Here is a 22,050-nt window from a genome sequence, read left to right as displayed (position 1 = left end):
CAACCATAGCATGTAAGATCCAAATATGTTTTCTTGGTCTTCTTACCTATTTGAGAAATAGGGTTTGTGGTTTATAAGCCTTAACAATAACTTCTGCCCTTTAAGATTGTGGGTTTTTAGGCAAGGAGATAAAGATCTGGAATACAAACTAAGAAGATCATAAGCTAAAGACGATAGACAAAGTGTGTGAATTACTAGCTTGTCTTTAAATTCCAAGTGGGTTTGTTAAATTCATTTTCTTTTGGTATCGTATTATGAATTATTTTTTTGTAGGGTTTCTGAGAACTCGTCAACATCCATGGCATGTAAGATTCAAATATATTTTCTTGGTCTTCTTACCTATTTGAGAAATGGGGTTTGTGGTTTATAAGCCTTAAGCGGTGGTTAGCACAGGTTGCAAATTAAAAAAGTTGGTGAGATACAACATGACCAAAACTGTCATCAGTAAAACATAACCTTCGTTGAACAAGAAAGGAGCCATGGAAAGATATGGCAAAGGATTCTTGATTAGGGGTTTTTACCCATTAAAAACAAAAGCAGTTTAGGATCAACCACAAAGGACTGCAATACCCAACCGTCTTCCATTATTATTGCAACCTTTTTACTTTGTTATTTTGACCCTCAGATGATACAAACTTACAAAAATTATCTCCTAATTTTTAGACTATCTTAAAAAATAGTGCATATTTACGATTATGTCTATTAGTCTTGCCTGAATGCAATGTAATCTACAAGACCCAACAAGGGTGCAGCCTTCAATGGGTCAAAACAAGATAACTCATTCTTGGCTCTGCTCGCCAATTCGGAAGCAAATTCTTTTGCTTTCTCCAGACCTATCAACTTGGGATAGGTAGCCTTATCAGTAAGAAAATATTTCCCTGTCGTCTTACCCAATTCTTGTGAAGATTTAGTGACGTCAAGAATATCATCTACAGCCTGAAACAGAAGCCCCACGCAACGAGCATACCTTTTAATTCTCGCAATCTTCTCCTTCGTAGCACCACCAAGAATTCCTCCACTCACAACCGAACATTCCAAGAGCATGGTAGTCTTGTGTATATGAATCCATTCTAGAGTCTTAAGATCAACAGAAGAATCTCCTTCACATGAAATATCAGCAATCTGCCCTCCTACAAGCCCTTGAGAGCATATCGTTTTCCCCAATTCGGATATCACCCTCAAAATCCTATCAGTAGGCATGACCTTGCTTGTGGCCACTGCAATATGCTCAAATGCAAAAGAAAGTAGCACATCCCCTGTAAGAATAGCAGTGTTCTCACCAAAGACCTTATGATTTGTGGGCTTCCCTCTCCTGAAATCATCATTGTCTAGACAAGGCAAGTCATCATGAATCAAAGACATGGTATGAATCATCTCCATTGCACAGGCGGTTGGCATGGCTAGATCCTCAGTCCCCCCAACAAGTTCACATGAAGCAATGCAAAGAGCGGGCCTAACACGCTTACCTCTTGCTAGAAGAGAATACCTCAATGATTCAATTTATAAAATCTATTTCTCTAAGGTTTGATGACTGAGTGTATCTCAACTATTGTTCTTCCATGGGTGGTATAGGCTTTACACTTTTCAATCTCTTAAACTTCATCATCCTTGAATCAACTTCCCATTGAGTGCAGCTTGAACAAGTGAGTCCAATCTTCTTCCATTTTGTTGGAGTCAATATATCAAGTGTCCTGCCACATACAAAAGTGGTCAGGATGGATTTCAACTGATCAGACATCAACATATGTGACTTCTACTCATTTAATTGAGTTTTTCTTCAGGTGAACCCTTGTATCTCACATGGAATTTGTGCAAATGCCTGTGAACTTCTAACTTCCTGCTATGAAAAGTTTGAATGGGAAGGTTCAATCGTCCTTTTAAATGTAAGTTGTTCATCCTGTGTTATATCAAGCACAAAAGTTGTTTACTTTTCCACTGAATTTATGTTAAATCCAACAAAAGTGTTCCTACCTAAAGAAAGTGGCACACCTTTCCAACAGAAGTGTTGATATTTGAAGAAAGTGGTATCTTTTCACATTTGTTTTATAAAATGAATATCTACCCTTAGCCACATAACTCTTTAATTGGCATACTTCCTCATATGATTTGTATTTCTTTTTGGCAACTAGCTGAAACAGATTTATTTTTGCTATTAGAACTTGACTCAATGAACTAACCTTCTATAGATTCTGTGTTTTCTTGCCAACCTCATTGACTGTTCTTTACCATTGGGACTTCATAAGTTGTTATTTAACTGGATTTTCACATTCTATTGGAGATTCAATTTTGGGGTGAGAGGCAAAGTGATAATATATTACTAAACTTGGAAATTTTCAACAAAAATGAAGAATGTTAGCAAAGTGGGCTTAAGGTTTTATACAGTTGCGAAGCTTCTTTGTTTTGTTATATATTTTTATTTTGCGAAGACTTAATTCCCTTCAATTTGTTTGTTCTTTTAACTATTTGTAATGTCTCTAGCATAATTCTAATGATGTGAACTTCTTTTTTTCACTTTTCATAGTTACATTTAGGCTTCTATTTCCAAAATACACAGCCTTGATTTTTGTATTTCTAATTAGAATATATGCCACTATTAGCACTGCTGCACATGCTGCACAATGCTACCCTGTTATTGTGAGCACCAATGGTTTATAGTAATGAGTGTATGAACTGAAAAAAATAAAAATAAAAATACTGAGAGGAGGAGGGGTTGATTCAGTATTTTAAAATTTTATCACACCTGGAGACCAAACTATTAAGAAAGTTAGCAGATTGAGAATTGAAATATCTGCCTTAATATATATATATATATATATTTGTAATGTCTCTAGCATAATTCTAATACACTTTTCATAGTTACATTTAGGCCTCTGTTTCCAAAATACATAGCCTTGATTTTTGTATTTCTAATTTGAATATATGCCACTATTAGCACTGTTGCACAATTTTTTTTTTCACTTTTCATAGTTATATTTAGGCTTCTGTTTCCAAAATACACAGCCTTGATTTTTGTATTTCTAATTTGAATATATGCCACTATTAGCACTGTTGCACATGTTGCACGATGCTACCCTGTTATTGTGAGCACCAATGGTTTACAGTAGTAAGTGTATGAACTGAAAAATAAAAAATAAAAAATACTGAGAGGAGGAGGGGTTGATTCAGTATTTTAAAAAAATTTAACAACTGGAGAACAAACTGTTAAGAACAATGAGTAATTAAGGACCAAGAACATGATCAGAGAATCAAAACAGAACAAAACAGCCGAGGAAAGAATGTTGCAGGACTCACCATCCATATAACTCATCAAAGATGGTTCCATATATATAAGTACATAATAATTCAACAATTCATTGTAATTAATGGTGACATTTGAGCTTTTCAATAGCAACCTAGGAATCTAATGATAGCAAACTAAACCGAAGAGATAGGTCTCAAAAATAAAAAAATTTAACATCTAATATCTGATGACACATATTTAAGCTAGAGCACATATTCCAATAATGAGTTTAGAGATAAAGTCCTTTTGAGAGTTATGTTTTGATATAATAAAGATGACACTTGAATCACATACTAGACAAAATGGATGGCTTTTAGTTATTATTCACTCTTAACAGAAGAGGTTTCAGTCATTATTCACTCTTAGCAGAAGAGATTTCAGCCTAAAGATCATAGGCTCATGTCAAATAGCTCTTGGAACTGATGTAAAATCTTTGAAAAGAGAAAATAAAGTCATGAAAGTATGAAAAAGATTAATTGATCGCCAAGGTCCCATAATAACTTGCTATGGACTGAAAACAGAATTAGTTAATAGTCACAGAGATCATGGACTTTTAAGGGAAAATAGAAGAATGCGTATTCGGTATGCAAGTCATTCTTTACATGTTTACAAAAACAAAATGCATATGCAAGCCAACATCAAGCTTTCCTTCTCTGTATACCTTAGAAATTACCATGTTGTATCCACTCGCTATTTTATTTTTCAAAAGAAATTTGGAAATAGCTATGTTCATCTTGTTTCTACACCCACATTTTAGATCTAACTTTTAACCACTCTTTCAGGGAATAGATTAGACTACAAGGATCTAAAAGTTTGGCCTGAAATATTCATAAATGTGTAAATAAAAATGAACAAAACAATGTGGTTTGTAATATATGTTTTGAAAAGGATAAAAAAATAAAAATACAAATGATTTATAGATATATGATCTACAAATCATATCCCATGAAAAACTTGCAAAAGTTTGCAAAAAGTTGTTGCCCATATTGGAGTGTAATCTAAGGTCTCTTTGAACTATAAAGAATACAAATAAAATTAGGATATTTGATTTCATAGGTTTCTTCAAGCAAGACCATCTATTTCACGTAGCTGATTTCAATTGATTCTAAACTCAGGCACTCAAGGTCTTCAAATTGGTCCATCTACAGATTTCATTGTAATTCATCACGCTTGATGCTTAGTTTTGCACACATCACAAAACTTAATTATTGTACAGAGGTCAAACTAGAAGTTTGAACTACCCAGTTTTTGCCAAGTCAAATTTTTAAATGCTTACTTTTAGTTTTTACACAATTCGAACTCGATGGATTATAGCATATTTGTAGGATAAATCTGATTCAGGAAGATCTGATCCTTTCTAAATGACATAGTCAAAACAGATGTTGTTCTATGGTATGTTATACCCTTGCAAAGTTGTTAAACGCATATCAGTAGAGGAATGAACTTTCTTCTTATTCTTTTTTGTGTACTGCTTCATTACAAATATTATACATCATTATGTATTCCTCTGTTACTATCTTAATAAATAATTTGATTATTATATTCTTCACAATTTACCACATATGAAAGTCTACTTTGCTATCTTTTGTAGTAGGTTTGTTTAATTTTGCCCATTAGCATAGTTACTTTGTTAAATTATGGTTTCCATTATTGAAAGCATTAAACATTTTGTACACTTATGACAGAAAACTAATAATTTCTTACTTTCTAAAACTTTTAACAATGTAGCAACAGCTTAAGGATTCTGAAATCATCAAACAAAAGAAGAGACAGTACAATCAAATGTATTACTATGAAAACAAAAAAGAAATAAATGCAAGATGCGGCCTCAAAAGAACACATCAAAAGTCAATCGCAAACAAAGAAACACCACTTCACATTTCATTAACCACAAGAACAAAAAATGATGAAATAGACTTCACACAATGCCAAACCCCTACCTTTGGACATTATAGTGCCTTTGCAATAAACTAACACAGATTAAACGAACTCAAAAGAAATGAACAAACTGAAGTTGTACCATTTTCGTCACAATTAGACAACATTGAAATATCCATCAACCAACAACAAGAAACAACACCTACTGTTACGCCACATCAAAAATTCACAGCAGAATATTACAAATCAATGAAACAATCTTGAGAGTGCATTGATGGATTATCAAGAGTTAAAACATGTACCATTTGTAAAGAAAGGTATACAGGTATGTCAATAAAAAAGAATATTTTCGACATCATATGCTCAAGATGCTTCTCAGAAAAAGAAATACATTGTTTCTCTCTAGCAGATAACTTGGACCCTGGAAAACAACCAAATGTCCTAAAGAATCTCACTCAAGTAGAAGAAATGCTAATTGCTAGAGTAACCCCTGTATTACAAGTCACACATGCAAGAGGAGGACAATATAAATATAGTGGACATACTATAAATTTTCCCCAAGATATTTCAAGCATTGCAGGTCTTCTCCCAAGAAGGTTAGCAGACCTTGAACTAGTAATTATATGCCGAACAAATCTATTGGGAAACAATTATGATTGATATGTCAATAAAAACAATGTTTTAAATGTGTTACACTACAAAATTAAAAATGACCCATACTACAGAGATGTAGAAATCGGTATTGATGCACTCAACTTATTACCTGAAACAACCACAGATATATCAGACAAGTTGCACTCCATTCAGACTAAGGTTGAAGCCACTGAAACAACCAATGACATTGAAACATCATTTAACGTTGAAAACAAATTACAACATACCTCATCATTTATTCCACTATTACCTAATGGAGAACGTGAATTACAAACCATTAAGTCAGTCCTAGGTTTGAACACCAATGAACCAAACATCGTACCTTGGTCAAAAATATATGCCTCACCAATAAATGAATACAACACTGAAGGCCTATTGAGCATGGCTTTCCCCACATTGTTTCCAACTGGATGCGCACTCCCACTTCAACCTAGAGCCAAACAAGTTCTCATGCATGAATATGCAATGCATTTAGTGAGGTTCTATGACAACAGGTTTGGAATACATGTGCGCTTCCAATATTTCATTTATAATTTGATTATGAGACATCATAGCCAACACACGGCCGTTGTTTTCCTCAAATCAAACATTCAAGAAAAAGTGCCAAAAACAATCGAAATGCTCCGCCACCACCTACAAAACATCCTAGAAAATCAATTGGCTAATCAACTAATGTGCTTTAGAACTTCATTAAGAGGAACAAGGGCTTATTGGAATAAAAGTCGATTGGACTTAATGACTATGATACACCAACTAGGGACACCTACACTTTTCTTCACATTGAGCTCAACAGACACAAAGTGGGCAAATTTACATACTTTGTTCCCACATGATACATACCTAACAGTAAAAATGTCAAGAAAACACTTGATAGAAAATATTGTTAAAAACCCACATATTACATCATTATACATTCACCAAAGATTCACAATCTTTCATGAAGAAGTCATAGAAAAACTATTACAAGCAACAAATTACTGGTATAGGTACGAGTGGCAACACCGAGGATCTGCTCACATCCTTGGCTTTATATGGCTTCCAAATGCACCTGACATGGACAAAATTAATTGGAATAAAAATGTCGACATTGAGCAAGCAAAATATTTCTTTGACAACTATGTCTCCACATGGAATCCACGTACGCTTGTTGAACACAAAACAAAACTCATTACACTGATAATGATGATCCTTGCCTACTAAATACTCTTCAAATATTATCAATTGATCCTATCATCGATTATGAACAGATACTAAATACTGTACAGAGGCATACCAAATGCACAGAGTAAACATGTTTACGCAAACAAGGAAACACATTTGAATGTCGCTACAAAGCTCCATGGAAAGAGCAACCAACATCCACATTAACATGTGACGATGACAAAAAAATTACTTACAATGCAACAAGAAATGATAATCGCCTCAACATCCACAACCCACAAATGCCAACAATTTGGCGAGAAAATGTTGACTGCCAACCTGTGACTTCGAAAAAAGTAGTTCTCAACTATATCTCAAAATATGCATCAAAGATGGAAAAAAAATTAGAAACATACAATACCATATTGCAAAACATAGCTAATACAATCGAAAAAAAAAGATGATGCTTTACTAGCATATCAAAAGTTCATGATGGGAATCATTGCAAATTGAGATATTGGAGCACAAGAGACATGCCACATGCTACAAAAGTTACCACTTGTAATTTGCAGTCATTCCTTCATTTCATTGAACGTCAACAAAAAGGTCCTACATCGAATAAACAAATCAGATAATGAAGAAGAATTGGGCACCACTTATATCCAATCGTACATGGAACGTCCCTCGAAAATGGAGTCTTTATCACTCATTCAAACAGCTCAAATGTACACATACTCTAAGAACCAAAAAAAGAATCAATGGAAAAAGAGAAAAAACAATGCAATTGTTAATGTCTACCCCCTCTTCAAAAACATTCTTAAAGAAAGTGCTGATAACTTTGAAACATTTTGTTGGAGTGAACTTTTTCTTTACAAAAAAATTTGCCACATCCCACGAGACATTGGCATCACCAAAGAAGAAATAGTATCAAATTGGAGAATAATGCAAGCTGAAAAATACTCTCCTTGGTACATTAATAGAATTGATAACATGCCCACAAATGAAGAAAATGATGACACTAACAATGATGATCTTGAAGTACAACCAGAAACAGACCTATACGAATGGGAGTTACTCTCCCAAATGGGAGCGTCCAAAAACTTTACAATTAACGAGCTTGACCTTCTTGGAAAATGAGACATTGATATTAATCATAGTTGGAATGCAAATGATTTGCCTTACACTACAGGAATCTGCAACAAATTTTATCTCTACAACCAAATTACAGACAAATGGCAACATTATTCATTCAAAAGATACACAAACAAGCAAAAATCTGGCCCCCAAACAACAACAATTGGCTTTAGACATCATTAAAAAACATGACATGAGCCCATTCTGAAAAGAACCTTTGTGGATGATTATCCAGGGTACAGTAGGCACTGGCAAGTCCTACCTCATTGACTATCTTAGGAAAACCATTAACGTAACAGAAAACAATGACAAGAAACCATTGCTCGCACTAGCACCTACAAGAGTTGCAGCTTACAACATACAAGCATCAACAATCCACACATGCCTTCGAATCCCAATGAAAGAATTGCATGCATTGCAAGGACAATCATTGACAAACCTTCAAGAAGACTTCAAACATATTAAATACATACTTATAGACGAGATGAGCTTCTTAGGACCAATTTTTTTTATGAAAATAGATAATCACATACGTGAGGCCTTTCCACAAAGACAACAAGAACCTTTTGGGGGAATTTCTATCATACTCATTGGTGACTTAGGCCAGCTACCCCCAGTATTTGATAAGCCAATATATGCCTCAAACTCTACAACCATCATGCTTTGGAAAATATTCAATATTGTAATTACATTGGACACAATTTTCCATCAACAAGGACAAAGTCAATCACAACAACGATTCTGAGAAATCCTACATAATATTAGAAATGTTGAAGCTCTAGAAGATGACTAGGAGACACTCATGACTCGAACAAATAACTACTTAAGCGCAAAATAGAGGGAAGATTTCAACATAGCCACCCATCTATTTGCAACCAACGAATTCATGAAACTACCAATAAAAAAATGCTAAAACAATTGAACCTCCCAATAGCACTTTGTTCAGCCAGAGTTGTTGGACCAAGGTCAAACGATCATAATGAAGATGACCAGCTTCAACAAGAGCTACTATTATGCATCGGCCAACAAATCATGTTAACAAAAAACCTATGGATACAAGCTGGATTGGTAAATGGAGCACTTGGACAAATAATGGCAATCATATACAACATAAATTCAAAACCACCTAAACTACCCAAATATGTTGTTGTTAATTTTTAAAATTACATTGGACCACCATGGGATACACAAAACCCAATGAAGGTACCTATTTCACCAATTACCCGAGGCAATCATACACAACTACCACTAACTATGTCTTGGGCTATAACAATATACAAATCACAAGGACTCACACTAGAAATGGCTACAATTGACATTGGAACAAGAGAATGACAGGGTTTGACATTTACAGCAATATCAAGAGTCAAATCTGTTGACAACCTTCGAATACATCCACCATTCACTTACGAAAGATATTGTAAAATGGAAAATAATTCTTACACAAGTACTAGGAAGAAGGAAGAAGCACGCCTATAGTTGTTGTCACCCCTTCAATCAGCAACACTACCCACACCATGAAAACCTTAGCTTCCAAAGGTAACAATCAAAACTTATATCCATTATTTTGAAACATGTCTCAATAACAACATTTGAATTGTACTTCCTTTCTTTGTATCTAATTAAAAATATGCAGGTGCATCATCCTTCAACACTTAGCAACTTCAGTTGGATGACGTCTAAATCAACAGTAGATCAAATTGTACTGTTTCTAAACTCCGATGACACTTTCTCACCTATTATTGATGATCGTGATAAGGTAACCATACATGAGTAACCAGGTAATAATGATAAGTTTCATTGTTTTCACTAATGTATAATATATTTTATCTTCATCGTGCTAAACATGGCCTTTTTCAAACTTGTCTCCTCTATTATAATATTACTTTCTCATGTTTAAATGGGTATTGATGCAGTTAGAAGTGTGGAAAAACTTTTTCAAACTTTTACAATCAATGAAAGTAATTCACACAAGGAAAATGAGCAACTATCCAAATACGGGGAGTCAAAATTTTCAATAAACGTCATGCCAATGAAGCTCAAGAAATTGATAGAGGCTAACCCTCACTTTCGAAAGAAGCTCCAATTCCCTAGACTTAAAGCATCTCGTGTCATAACTCTTATAAACCAAAAGGTAAGCTTCTTTTTAGCTGAGTTGAGTACTTCCCAATTTCTCATCATGGTGTTAACAATAAAAGCTGTTATTGATTTTATTTCAGCCATTTCAACCAATGGGTGCTCCTCCTACTTCTTTGGGGTGGATGGTGAGTCCAAATCCTTTTGCTACACATCCTGCACTAGCTATTCGCCCTGTATTTCAGAAGGTGGTATGTTCATGTCTTATCATCCACTTAATTGATTTTTTTTTCTCTTCCTTATTTTGTAGATAATTCTTCTATTGCATATTAAGCATACACTATTTTCATCAAACTCTTTTCCTAGACAAGTCAATATTTAATGTTATCACTAAAATTTGAAATTTTTCTTTCCTGTTTTATTCAAAATGGTGGTTCTTATGAAGAAGCTAAGGCTTCCAAATATACTTCTACTTTTTTATGGAGCCTTGATGAGACATACCTTTGTTATAGGTTGTTGACCTTCTTGCACCGTATCAACGTGGAGGTAAAATTGGGCTCTTTGGTGGAGCTGGTGTTGGGAAAATTGTGCTTATTATGGAACTTATCAACAATGTTGCTAAGGCTCACGGTGTGCTATTTTACTGGATTTCTTTGATTTTGAACTAAAAGATTGGATTCATGCTATTGATCCATTTGGATTTCATTTCTATGTTGTTTATTAATCTAAATAGTAATGTCATGAATAGGTGGGTTTTCTGTTTTTGCTGGTGTTGGAGAGCGTACACGAGAAGGCAATGATTTATACAGGGAAATGATTGAAAGTGGTCTTATCAAGCTTGGTGATAAGCAGGTTTGATGTTCATACTGTATGCAGTTTTTTCTGTTGTGTATATTTAACACACGATCAAATAAGTCCAACACCTAAGCTACCTGAAAGAATCTTTAAAGTTTGCCAAACTATTGCCTGCTCAATGACAATGCAGGTAACTGTAGTCTACTTCAATGGCCTTCAACTATAATGCAGGTTACCAATCCTGAGTTAGACAAAGTACTTTTGTGGGGGAAGTGGTATGGATGCAATTTTATTTACTTGTCTATCTTTTAATGCTTGTAATTGTGCTACAGTTGTCTTAATTAATATTATGTCCAGGATTCCCAAAGGATGTATTGGTTGATAGCAACAGGCAGGCTTCTTTTGATTATGCTGCAGATCCTCAAGCTATTACTGATTCACTATTAGACTTGTGCGAAGTTCAGCTTTCCAACTTAGACGAGGCAGAACTTACAGATTCAGTTATTTCTAAAGAGACAATAAAAGATCGTAGAGGTAGATTTTACATATTGGATACATTTTTATTTTGCATGAATTTTATTTAAAATCATGATTTCAACTTGCAAAGATTCAGTTTATTCCAGATTATTGTGTCGATGAAGTTTAAATATATTGACTGTTCAGTGAACAAGCACAGACAATATTTTCAGTTTGCATGACAACAGGGTTGAAATATTTGTGCCAAAGACTTCTTCTCATGAAGTTGGAGTTGAAAAATTAAAGGATGAAACATCTGAATATTCTTCTGTTGGGGAAATCACAAAAATCAAATGTTAGGCATCCAAGACTGGAAAGCGAGAGCAGAAAAGGTCTTCACAATGTTACTAAGAATCTTTCTTCATAGCAAAGAAGGTAACTATAAGTTATTTCAAAAAAATGATTTAAAGAGTAAAAAGTGAACCACTACTTGGGAGATCCTCCTTCATCTCTTCCATTCAAAAATATAATTATTTTGTATGCTTTGCAGGAAGTTTGGTGAGAATGACTCGACGTGGAGGGGGACTCGTTACTAGAAAACCTATTGGAAGTGTTGAGATGCCCAGGGTACCTACCATCCCCCGAACTCAGGCAAATGATAAGCAGGTTCCTATGCAATCTGTAGCAGAAGCTCTTGTTTCAATTTGGTCTGGACAGAAACTTTGCATGCTCAAACCAGAGCGCATCTGGTTGCCCTCAATGTGCTTCCTGTGCTTTGATGTTGATGATAATGTATCAAATAATTCATTCAATTTTACTTTCTCGTAGACTTTTCTCCAAAAGATCAAGTAAATAAGGTGAATCATTCTTGGTCAAATTGAATGAAAGTGAAGGAGGAATCCCTTGGCTGTTCTACAATTTGATACAACAAAGAATTGTTTTTTTGCTGCTACACATGATTTTGTAATTAAGTTCTCGGACATGTATAACATTAATGTTTTCACAACTACGGAGGCCGAAGGTGGTTTACGATCTTTCTTTTAAAAGAGATGACAGCAAATCATTAGGAGATCTTGGATGTGATATTTCTTTTAAAAGAATTTTGTACAGCTTGTTATTTAGGTTTAGCCTACTCTACGATGAAAACTCTTAGGTAATTTGGTTGGTTGGACAAAAACCCAACTCAACCTTTGGTGAATTCTTCACAGCAATCACAGTTACAGTTCAATCGTCAGATTGTGAAGATAAGTCTCAAGGGTTGCTAGCTACAATACTCTTTACAAGATGGCTATAGTACCTTTCTAGAATACTACTACAGCCATACCACCATTGCTATCTTATTGTAAAACATGGAGAAATGTGCAATCTACAAATCTGAAGTGAAGGCTTCTGGATATTTATAGGGGAGTTGCATCCTTTCGTTGAAAGATTCATAGGCCAAGCCGTAGCTACTCCATTATATGTGTTATTGGGTATTTCACTACTAGGTACAACATGTATGGGTACTGCTAATAAGATAATTTTAATTGATAGTGCAAACAATTAAATTCAGTTCCATATTTTGCAATATTTTGATTTAAAATTATTACAAGTATTTGCATGAGTTTAAGGCACCCATTGAAGATAGTGATTTGCGAAGAAGTGCATATTTAGAAGTCATTGGTTATGTTTAGAAGTCCATTTAAAGGCTCAATAATCAAGGCAAGATTAGCTTCAGTTCTGCCCTTGTTTGTAAGATTTTAGAATTGTCCTTGTTAAATGGCAGGAATTCTATTTGGTTTGGAAACTGTTTGTGAAATCTTAGTGTAACAGTAATGCCCTGTGTAGGAATGATGCAATCCCTAAAACTCTGTAGCTGATGACAGACCTGCAGATTTAGAGACATCTATATTCAGTTTTATGTTCAAAATCATTCTCAAAGTTCTATATTGTATGATAGACTTTCATGTTAATAAACAAGGCCAGACTTGGATTGTTTAAATAACTCTATTTTCATAATTATTGTTGCTCTTCTCACATCTCTTCTATTATTCACAGAACTCCTGTACAAGAATACACTGATTTATGGTAGTAGGTATGATTTTTTATGTATTCACATCAACAAAATAGGAAAATGTAGTTTATTGATGGTAATGAGATCATATCTCAAGTCATCAATGATAGTTTCAAATCTCAAAATCAAGCAAACAATATGTTTTTAAGTATTCTCAAGTTTAATGTTTCCACTATGTTTCAAAAAAACCACTTACTTTGGTCAACCTTCATGATTCTGAAAATTATTTTGCAAAACACAGAGATGGATAAGTTATGCCAAGTCTCCTGTTTCTTCCATGTAAAGGCTATTACAGAGCCATTATAACAACAAATTCTGGAAAAGTTACATCAAAAAGTAATGAGACTAAGTTACATCAAAAAGTAATGAAAGTATATTTTCTTTCACCATTATGGAATGATTTCCCTTCATCAAATGAAGTGAAAATTTCAAACTTTTCCAGTAGTCTAATTATTTCAATTTACGAGCTTTTTATGGGTTGAACTCTTATATAGTTGATACCAGAGATTAATGCTACGAATCTTTTACACATTTTACCACTGTCAAATGACTACAAATTTTACATTGTTATTTTTGGAAACTTAACAAGAATTAAAGAGAACATTTTGATTTTCAGGATTGACCGCTAATCATTGATTTTAAAGGTTTATGGTACATCTGACACACAAGTAACAGAAATTGCCCTCTATGTCAGGTTTCTGTATTATCCATCTTAGAATAGCCTTATATGTTTCACATATAAAATGGTTACGTTGATGTGGTATGTCCAATCATGTCTTTCAAATTTGAATCATTTTTGGGATTATCGGATATGTTAGTTACCTCCATCTTTTACTGGTCATTGTAATCCTCTGATGCATATAACTGAATATCACTAGGGAAGAAAGAATTTTTTTCACAAAAAAATATTTTTTCTATTCGTTTCTTACACTGAGTTATTAATGTTTTGGCTTATTTCGATGCTCCTGGCCCATTGTTACTTCTAAGTGGTTGATGAATTCTCTTTAACAAATGCCAACTAATGTCTCCTAGCCAAATACAATTGTGCCATTGGACAATACCTTGATACCTAAAACTTCAACTTGATAAATTGAATTTAAATAAATAACATTTATTAATCTATTTAAAAGAATTTAGTAAACGTTATGTTATTTAAAATTGAAGTTTTTTAATAATCTAATTTCTTCAATAAGATTACATTTGAAATCTTTGTTTTTAATTATTGTTTTTCTTTTCCTACTTATTTAAAAATAAGTACTACTGATCTTAATTTATTTAACTTTTGACTTTTAATATTCATTAAATATTGTTAATTAGTAAACAATCCTATCGGCTATTTGTTGCACGTACTTAAACGTGCAACTGCTAGTTAGACTAACTTAGAGAGATCTTGGATAAAAGATCAATAATATCTCAAAGTTGAGAGGGTGTTCTTATTTGGAAAGGAGCCAAATTTGAACAACGGTATAGAACAATAGTGGAAGGAAAAAGATTTCTAAAGATAGAGCTACCAAATCATTAATGTTAAAATAAAATGTGTCTTCAGAGTGTAGGTATTTCACATGAGAACCACTTAATGAAAAAATGGATTTAAAGTGCCATTTATGTTCTTTATGTAAGAAAAGTGAAAAATCAATTAACTATATTTTTCTTAACCATTTGTATGTCCACAATGTTGGCAATAGCAATGTGTTTAAGTGAGCTAGATATGTGCCTTACCTAATGACATTATGGCTTTGTTTCAAGGTATGCCTTGGTTGTATTCCTCAAGGTTGTATGGGCGCCTTTAAATTATGTTTCGTTCTCTAATGTTGTGTGAAATACAAAAAGAAAGAAATCATTGATTACTCAACAAAAGAAAATATATTGACATATAAGATTGAAGTTGCAATAATTGAAGCTGTTAACACTAAAATATCTTCATATTTTTCTAAGTAAAAAGAAGAACACTAATTGGGATGATAAATTAATTAGGGAGAATTAGTATGATTTGAAAATCCCTCCATTTATTGGTAATGAGGGATAAAAGAGTAGTATTATAGAAAACAATGCATGTAGTTACCTCCAAAGGAAGGATGGTTTAAGTTGAACTTGTATGAAGATTCTAGAGGCAACCCAACTATATCAAGAAAAGGATACATGATCCATTCTTGGAATGGTGATATGGTAGAAAAATTGGCTAAACCATTGGATACTAATAATATTGCATAATGAAAATCGTTAACATAAGGTCTCCTATTATGCAAATATTTTGGTATAAAGAGAGTGGAATTAGAAGACTCAACAATATCAATCACTACACTTAGAACTAGATTCCTTCTAAAGTGAAGACTTAATTCCATACTCAACATAACTATGGAGTTTCTTGTGCATTTCAAGAATGTGACAATTAATTATATATATTTAGAGAAGGTAGTAATTTGGCATATGAAATGGGAAACCTAGGAGAAGATTATATAAACATCAAATAATTATGTTTACAACATAGTATAAGTCCAATTAATAGCATTAAAGAGAGGGAAACATGATAGTTGGTGAGTAGGTTGGAGCTAGCGTATAACATTAAATCAATCAAAGCATCTCTTTTAGATAAGGAGTTATTAAGAATTTAAAAATTTTAATTGTATCTTTAAAAGGTTCTAATATTAAATAAGTAAGCTCTATTCCAAATTAAGCTTATTGAATAAATTAGAATTTAAAAGTATTAGAGATGGACTATTAAGCCTCATTTCAAAATCAGCCAATTTACGGAAAAGACCACAACAACTGAGACGGTAGGTTTATTAAAGAGAATTATTTTTAATGCAAAATAAAATATGACATATTTGGTAGTGGCATTTAGTCTTGTCATTCATCTACAAAGGAAAGGAGAGAATTTACACTAAAATAGAGGTACAAATAATTAGTAGCATTTATAACACACCTAAGGTTGCCTTCTTCATCACACAAATCCACAAGCTTAAAATATGGCAAATCGTTATCATGAAAATTGAGAAAACCATACAAATAAAAAGTGTTGTCTCTCCCTTTCGTCTAAGTTCATATCCTCAATTATTTTAAGGAGGGATTCAAAATTTTAGAGGGATGGATACAACTATGATAATTCTCTCATAAAAGAGACCAACAATCATTTTTGGGGTTGATTTCATGAGTCAAGATCAATATGCTTTGACCAATCAACAATATTATAAATAAGTTAATTTAATGAAATAAATATAATTATGACAAGAGAAAATAAATCAACATGTTCAAATTCTTAAATATGACAGTTTAACAAGATCAAATAATTAATAGATACCCAAGAGATTGTTGGTCAGTTGCAAGAATACCAAAATGTCCTTAGTATGATGACCTTTATGATAGGAGCTCAACAAACTAATCAACTAGAATATTGTAGGAGTGTTCTACCACCCTACCATGAAGTTGTTAAGCTTCATCTAAATCTTTCCTGACATCAAAGATGCCCAACCTGGCAATGAGAATGTCTAAACAAGCAATAATAGAACTTTTCTATGATAATTTAATAATTTTCCAAACCATAGGCACACTTAATTAAAGAAACAATTATTTTCTTTGACTACCATCTTGTAGAATACAAAATTCCATCTCAACCTCAACAAAGATAAAACATTACTTTATAAGCTCGAAGCAACATAAACATTCACTCATCCATGGACCAACATAAGAAACTTTATTTTTCTCATGACATGCTAGGTATATCTCTGCTATAAGAGCATGTATGTAAAGTACAATCACTCACAATGTTTTTGCAATAAAACATCTAAAGACTCAGAAAATGACTTTTAAGCATTATTCTTGATCACTAGGTATATAAGTAAGCTTACATGTAAGCATGGTATTATCAAATTAATCAAATTCAATCAGAAGTCAACACAAAATATCCAAGAGTTATTAACACAAAATATCCAAGAGCTTCTTAAGGATTTTCCATACAATTCATAAATAAATATTATGTCGTTATAAGAATGAGTATAAATTAAATAAATGAGAAACTTCATAGCAATAGAACCTAGCAGACATTTTTCTTCTCCAATTTTACGAGAGACCAAATGAATAGGCTTGCAATAAGAACCCTCTTGTGTTTAACAATGAATTAAGATCATTCCTATTGTTTTATTTTGTTTTGTAAGAAAATGAAACTAAAATTGATTTAGCAATAGAACTAAAATATGTCATGCCACTTCATGAAAAAGAAAAAGAAAACTGAGTTTAGGATATCTCTGAGTGTGAGCTTCTCATAATAGTCCTTGAGAAAATTAAATCAGGGAGCCTAAGACAAATACAACATGCCACATCTCAAATTTTTGTATCATAGTGTGACGTGTCACCCTTATCTACCTTAAATAAATTTTTAGTCAGTTTACACTATTATTAAAGAATAAAGAAATTTGCCTCATAATTTTGCTTTTCATACTGAGGATAAAAAGTCTTATCACATGTACAAATATCAAAAACAATTTCAAGTCTAATTGATGGCTTAAGCATCACATACCAATATTTGATTCCTAAACTTAATTTCTTCCTTAGTGTGTGATATTTAAGGATGGTCGTTAGACAACTATATTAACAGGATTGTAACAGGAATTACATATTTTAACAATGCCCAAAGAAAAGTTGCAATTAAAATGAGTTAGAGACTAAATTTATTTTGGTCGAATGTCAAGGAGTATTCACCCAACAAAATTGGTCCAATGATTGCATCATAGATCAAGTTTATCATCCCAAGTTATGAAGCAGAGCAAAAGTAGAAGGAATTTTTCCAAACAAAAAGAAAAAGAAAGACAATTGTTATAGTGTGAAGGTCAACAGTCATATTTTTCTTCTCTCTAATTATGTGTTTCTTGGTTTTGGAGATGCTTCATGATATTATGTAATTGGAGTCTTTATATATGTTGCTCCTGTGTCATTTTTAATAAACTTCTATAAAATCAATTCAATACTCTACTCAATGTGGACATAGCCACAAATTATCGTAAACCATAAAAAATATGATGTATTATTTATTGGGTTTTCTCTTTTCTAGTTTAATTGTTCATCTATTACTTTCGTAATTAAATCCTTTCCAAAATTACTTGCTTATGCATCCTTGATGATGAATGTGATGGAGAAACCACCCCTAGGGCAAGTCCCTACTATTATATATAAAGGAATCAGGTCAATAGCCCTATTGTTCTATGTGGATAACCTAGAAAAAATAAATTTTCTCTGTAAGCTCAAGCCCAGTGGGTGACCCAATGGACATGGAATAATTGAGAACCCTAGCGAGAGCCCTATCTTATCTACAGTCGCCTATTGACACCCATTTTATCTTGTTATGGTATCCCCCCCTTTTCGTACTGCTATAAAATTTGAATGGGATTCCAACTAATCTTTAAAATGTAAATAGACATTTAAGGAGATCTCATATGAAAGAAGATCAATTCATCTTCAGAGATTCAATATTGTCATATTTGGTATCACACTACTAAACTCTTGCATTGATTGTTGGAAGTGAGCTTGTATTGCCTCATATCCATCACTATATTGCAATATCAATGCAAATAAATTTGGAAACAACCCCTTCAAAACCATTTCAATCAAGAAGAAGAAAAAAAAATAGCCTACATGTCTCCTCCTATCAAGGTAAAGAAAACACACAATAAAAGCCCCTTGAAAAAGAGAGATAGCAACAATTTAATAGTACTTCTAATAATGTTTTCATTGTACCAATGCATGAAGAAAATATGAAAGGATAGTGGTTTCTAGTAGATTCTTGTCAAACATTTTTTGCTTCCATCTTCCAAATCATATTAATATCATTCCTATTTTCTCTGAGTCATTGTTTATATATGAAACAAACAAAAAAAAAAGGTTTGATTAATCCACGTGCAAAAAAAAATGATTTATTTGATTTCAAGAGTGGGATGTAGTCTGAGTAATCCTTTCACATTCTTGTGAATTGCTTCTTTCAAATTGATTTAAAACATTTTTAGTTTTTCTTATAGCTACTCTTTATTAAATTTTCCACAATGTTATGATAATTAAAATAACAGATGGATTTTTAACCATTTTTTAATACCTCATAAAATCATTGTGGTACTTCCTTTGTAAACCAATTTTGTTATCTATATCACTCTATAGAGGAAGTATTAAAATAACATATCATATTATCTTTTATGATCATAAAATTAAATCTCAAAAATTTCAAAACAGAAATATTAGGGAGTTGTCAAATTTAAGTATTCTGCAAAAAAAATTTGGATGCATTTTCATACTGACAAATATGTATGTAGAATTCAACTATCACATTGATTTGTTGAACCTTAAATTTTGAAGCCATGAGGTTCAAAATTATAGATGTCATACATAATCATTCTTTGTTATTACTCACTTTGTCTTTACATTCGCATGTGTGTTGATCTAATGAACCATTGAACGTTTCAACTTTTGAACTATAAGGTTAATCAAAAGGTTCAAAATTGCAAAATTTTGGCTAACATAAAGACTAAAGTAGAAATATTTTTCAATAATAAAACATTGACTTAGTGAAATGAAATATCAATCAAAAGAAGGACAAAATAATATGTTCTATTTTCTCTTGAACCTTAAACCTTGAACCTTGAATTGTTTTGATTAAGTAAAAGAAGGTTTTAAAGGACCTAAAACCTTTTTACAACTAGTATTTCAAGAAATAGATAGAGCATATAAAAGTCAACACAAAATAGACATCCAAAAAGAACAAAGATGAGGTCCTAGAGAGAATTGTTGAAAGAGACAGCAAAAAGACAACGCAAAGATAAGAAAAGAGACAGCAAAGAACTAGCCAGGCAGCCTTGATTAGGTCTAGTGCCTAATCCGCCAGAATCTGCATGTTTTCAGCCACTGCCTTCACCTCGTCCTTCTTGCCCATGTCTTCAATCTTCTTCGAGTGAGCCCTAGTGCATTTGTTGGGACCTTGGCTATCAACAGCTTGAGGGGAATCCTGGCCTTTATCCATTTCTAGTTTCTTCAATAGAGTACTCACATTCTCAGCCATTTTTTTAATTAGCTTCTCCAGGTTGCTCATCTTTGCTTCCATCATCATGACCTTGCCCTAGTTAGCATTGAAATCTCTATCTATTTCCCCATTCTTAGCCTCCAATTGCATGATCTTTTGCATTAAGTTTTTGACATCTTTAGCACTCCCAACCACCTCCATTAATCTATAAATATGTTTTCCAAGAGTGCGCTCGCCACAAGCAATTTTACTAGCATGCCCAACTTCCTTCCTTAAGCCTTGCATATCCCTACCCAACATCTGTATTTGACTTTTCATAACCCCAATTGCTTTCAGAATAGTTCTAGGGTTTCCATGTAGTCCTTTAAAAAACCCTAGAGTACCATATACTTCTCATCATAATCCGGTTGGATCCCCTGTTCTTGAGAACCCTCATCACCTGACTCACCTTTAAACCCAAATTGCTTCTCCAGGCATCTTGAAGGATATTTTTTCCTTTCCAATCTATGGGCAAGGGTCTCATCATCCAAGGGAGAAGAAGCCCTCACCACCCGATGCCCTTAATCCTCTTTCCCTTAACCTCACTTTTCTTCTTATAATCCCTCACCAAATCCTCCACAAAATCACTCTCCTTCTCAGAATCAGATTGATCACTCTTTTCTTCTTCTTAGACCTACTCCTAGTGCCCTTGTTCAAATTCACCTCACCCCCTTCAGCTTCATCTTGGGTTTCAGAGTCATAACCCTTCTCTTGAATGCTCCCCTTTGTTTCATAATCAACATCCTTAATGTGACCTTTGTTCCTCACTATCCTCTTAGATTTTAGAACATTCATAATAAGAACCATGAGAGCCTCATGGTAGACATGTTCACCATTCGAGTCTTTCTAGATAGCTTGAATAGAAACACTAATCGACTGCTTCAAATAGTAGGGAAAATTGATTTTGACATTGTTCCTAAAGTGGTTTGCAAGTATAAAATGATATCCATAGCATTTCATGAATCTCCCATCCAAGGTTAAATAACCCATAATCACAAACAAAATGAAGTGCCAAGGTTGAGAGACAGAAGCCAGGTTGATATAAGACTTACCAATTTTGACTAGACAGCTCTTCTCAAGCTTGGTTAATTAGAAGGTTGGAACTCTCACATGAGGTTAATTAAAAGGTTGGAACTCATAAATCTATTTTTGACTCAAGAAGGAACTACAAAATTTTTGAAAAAAGATAAAAATGGGGGGTAACTATGGCTTTGACTGGGGATTAATTTCTCTTGCAAAATATAGAGAACTTAAAAGTATTTGCTAAGACAAGTGCTTAAGTCCATTGGTCAAAAAATTCAAATAAATTACAAAGTGTTGATGTTTTGTAGCTTTTGTCAAATAAATCCTATTAGACTATTGAATATATTATGAGAGATATAGTATATATAGATAGATATCTAAATTCTATAAGGAGACATTAATATAATAATATATAACATATGTATATGTATATATGTGTGCGTATAGATAGATAGATAGATAGATAGTTTACATAATCAATTATTATTTTATTAATCTCACAATAATGAATAGACATGTCCCATG

At 33.1% G+C, this 22,050-nt stretch overlaps 2 protein-coding genes across 9 annotated transcripts; one reads left to right on the top strand and one right to left on the bottom strand.

Moving 5' to 3' along the window:
• Positions 1-685: 685 nt before the first annotated feature.
• Positions 686-1,505, bottom strand: LOC149567300 (geranylgeranyl pyrophosphate synthase, chloroplastic-like). Its single transcript, XM_089820471.1, has one exon. The coding sequence runs from the start codon at positions 1,396-1,398 to the stop codon at positions 703-705; it is 696 nt and encodes a 231-aa protein (XP_089676597.1). The 5' UTR covers positions 1,399-1,505; the 3' UTR covers positions 686-702.
• Positions 726-12,813, top strand: LOC149567299 (ATP synthase subunit beta, mitochondrial-like). 8 transcript variants are annotated; one of them, XM_089820479.1, is made up of 11 exons: positions 1,018-1,643; positions 1,782-1,883; positions 9,723-9,867; positions 10,003-10,220; positions 10,306-10,350; positions 10,675-10,792; positions 10,911-11,014; positions 11,148-11,232; positions 11,315-11,491; positions 11,662-11,848; positions 11,964-12,813. In XM_089820479.1, exons 4-8 carry the CDS (start codon positions 10,113-10,115, stop codon positions 11,181-11,183), a joined length of 411 nt encoding a protein of 136 aa, XP_089676605.1. In that variant the 5' UTR covers positions 1,018-1,643; positions 1,782-1,883; positions 9,723-9,867; positions 10,003-10,112; the 3' UTR covers positions 11,184-11,232; positions 11,315-11,491; positions 11,662-11,848; positions 11,964-12,813. The 8 variants fall into 8 exon arrangements, with proteins under 8 accessions (XP_089676604.1, XP_089676600.1, XP_089676602.1 ...); XM_089820478.1 differs by having other exon boundaries at positions 726-1,883; positions 9,723-9,845; XM_089820476.1 differs by having other exon boundaries at positions 939-1,883; positions 10,306-10,413; positions 11,647-11,848.
• Positions 12,814-22,050: the final 9,237 nt, after the last annotated feature.

The sequence above is a fragment of the Cupressus sempervirens genome, chromosome 3 (assembly GCF_028749045.1).
Source record: "Cupressus sempervirens isolate cs-2001-9-10 chromosome 3, ASM2874904v1, whole genome shotgun sequence".
Taxonomy (NCBI): Eukaryota; Viridiplantae; Streptophyta; class Pinopsida; order Cupressales; family Cupressaceae; genus Cupressus; species Cupressus sempervirens.
The sequence above is the reverse complement of the archived record's forward strand: the minus strand, read 5'-3'. Positions and strand labels throughout refer to the sequence as shown.

Coding starts and splice junctions, on each gene's coding strand:
- LOC149567300 (XM_089820471.1), bottom strand. CDS start 1,398: ATGCCAACCGCCTGTGCAATGGAGATGATTCATACCATGTCTTTGATT.
- LOC149567299 (XM_089820473.1), top strand. CDS start 9,987: ATGGGTATTGATGCAGTTAGAAGTGTGGAAAAACTTTTTCAAACTTTT. Junction 10,414..10,674: donor GCCCTGTATTTCAGAAGGTG/GTATGTTCATGT, acceptor CCTTTGTTATAG/GTTGTTGACCTTCTTGCACC. Junction 10,793..10,910: donor CAATGTTGCTAAGGCTCACG/GTGTGCTATTTT, acceptor TGTCATGAATAG/GTGGGTTTTCTGTTTTTGCT.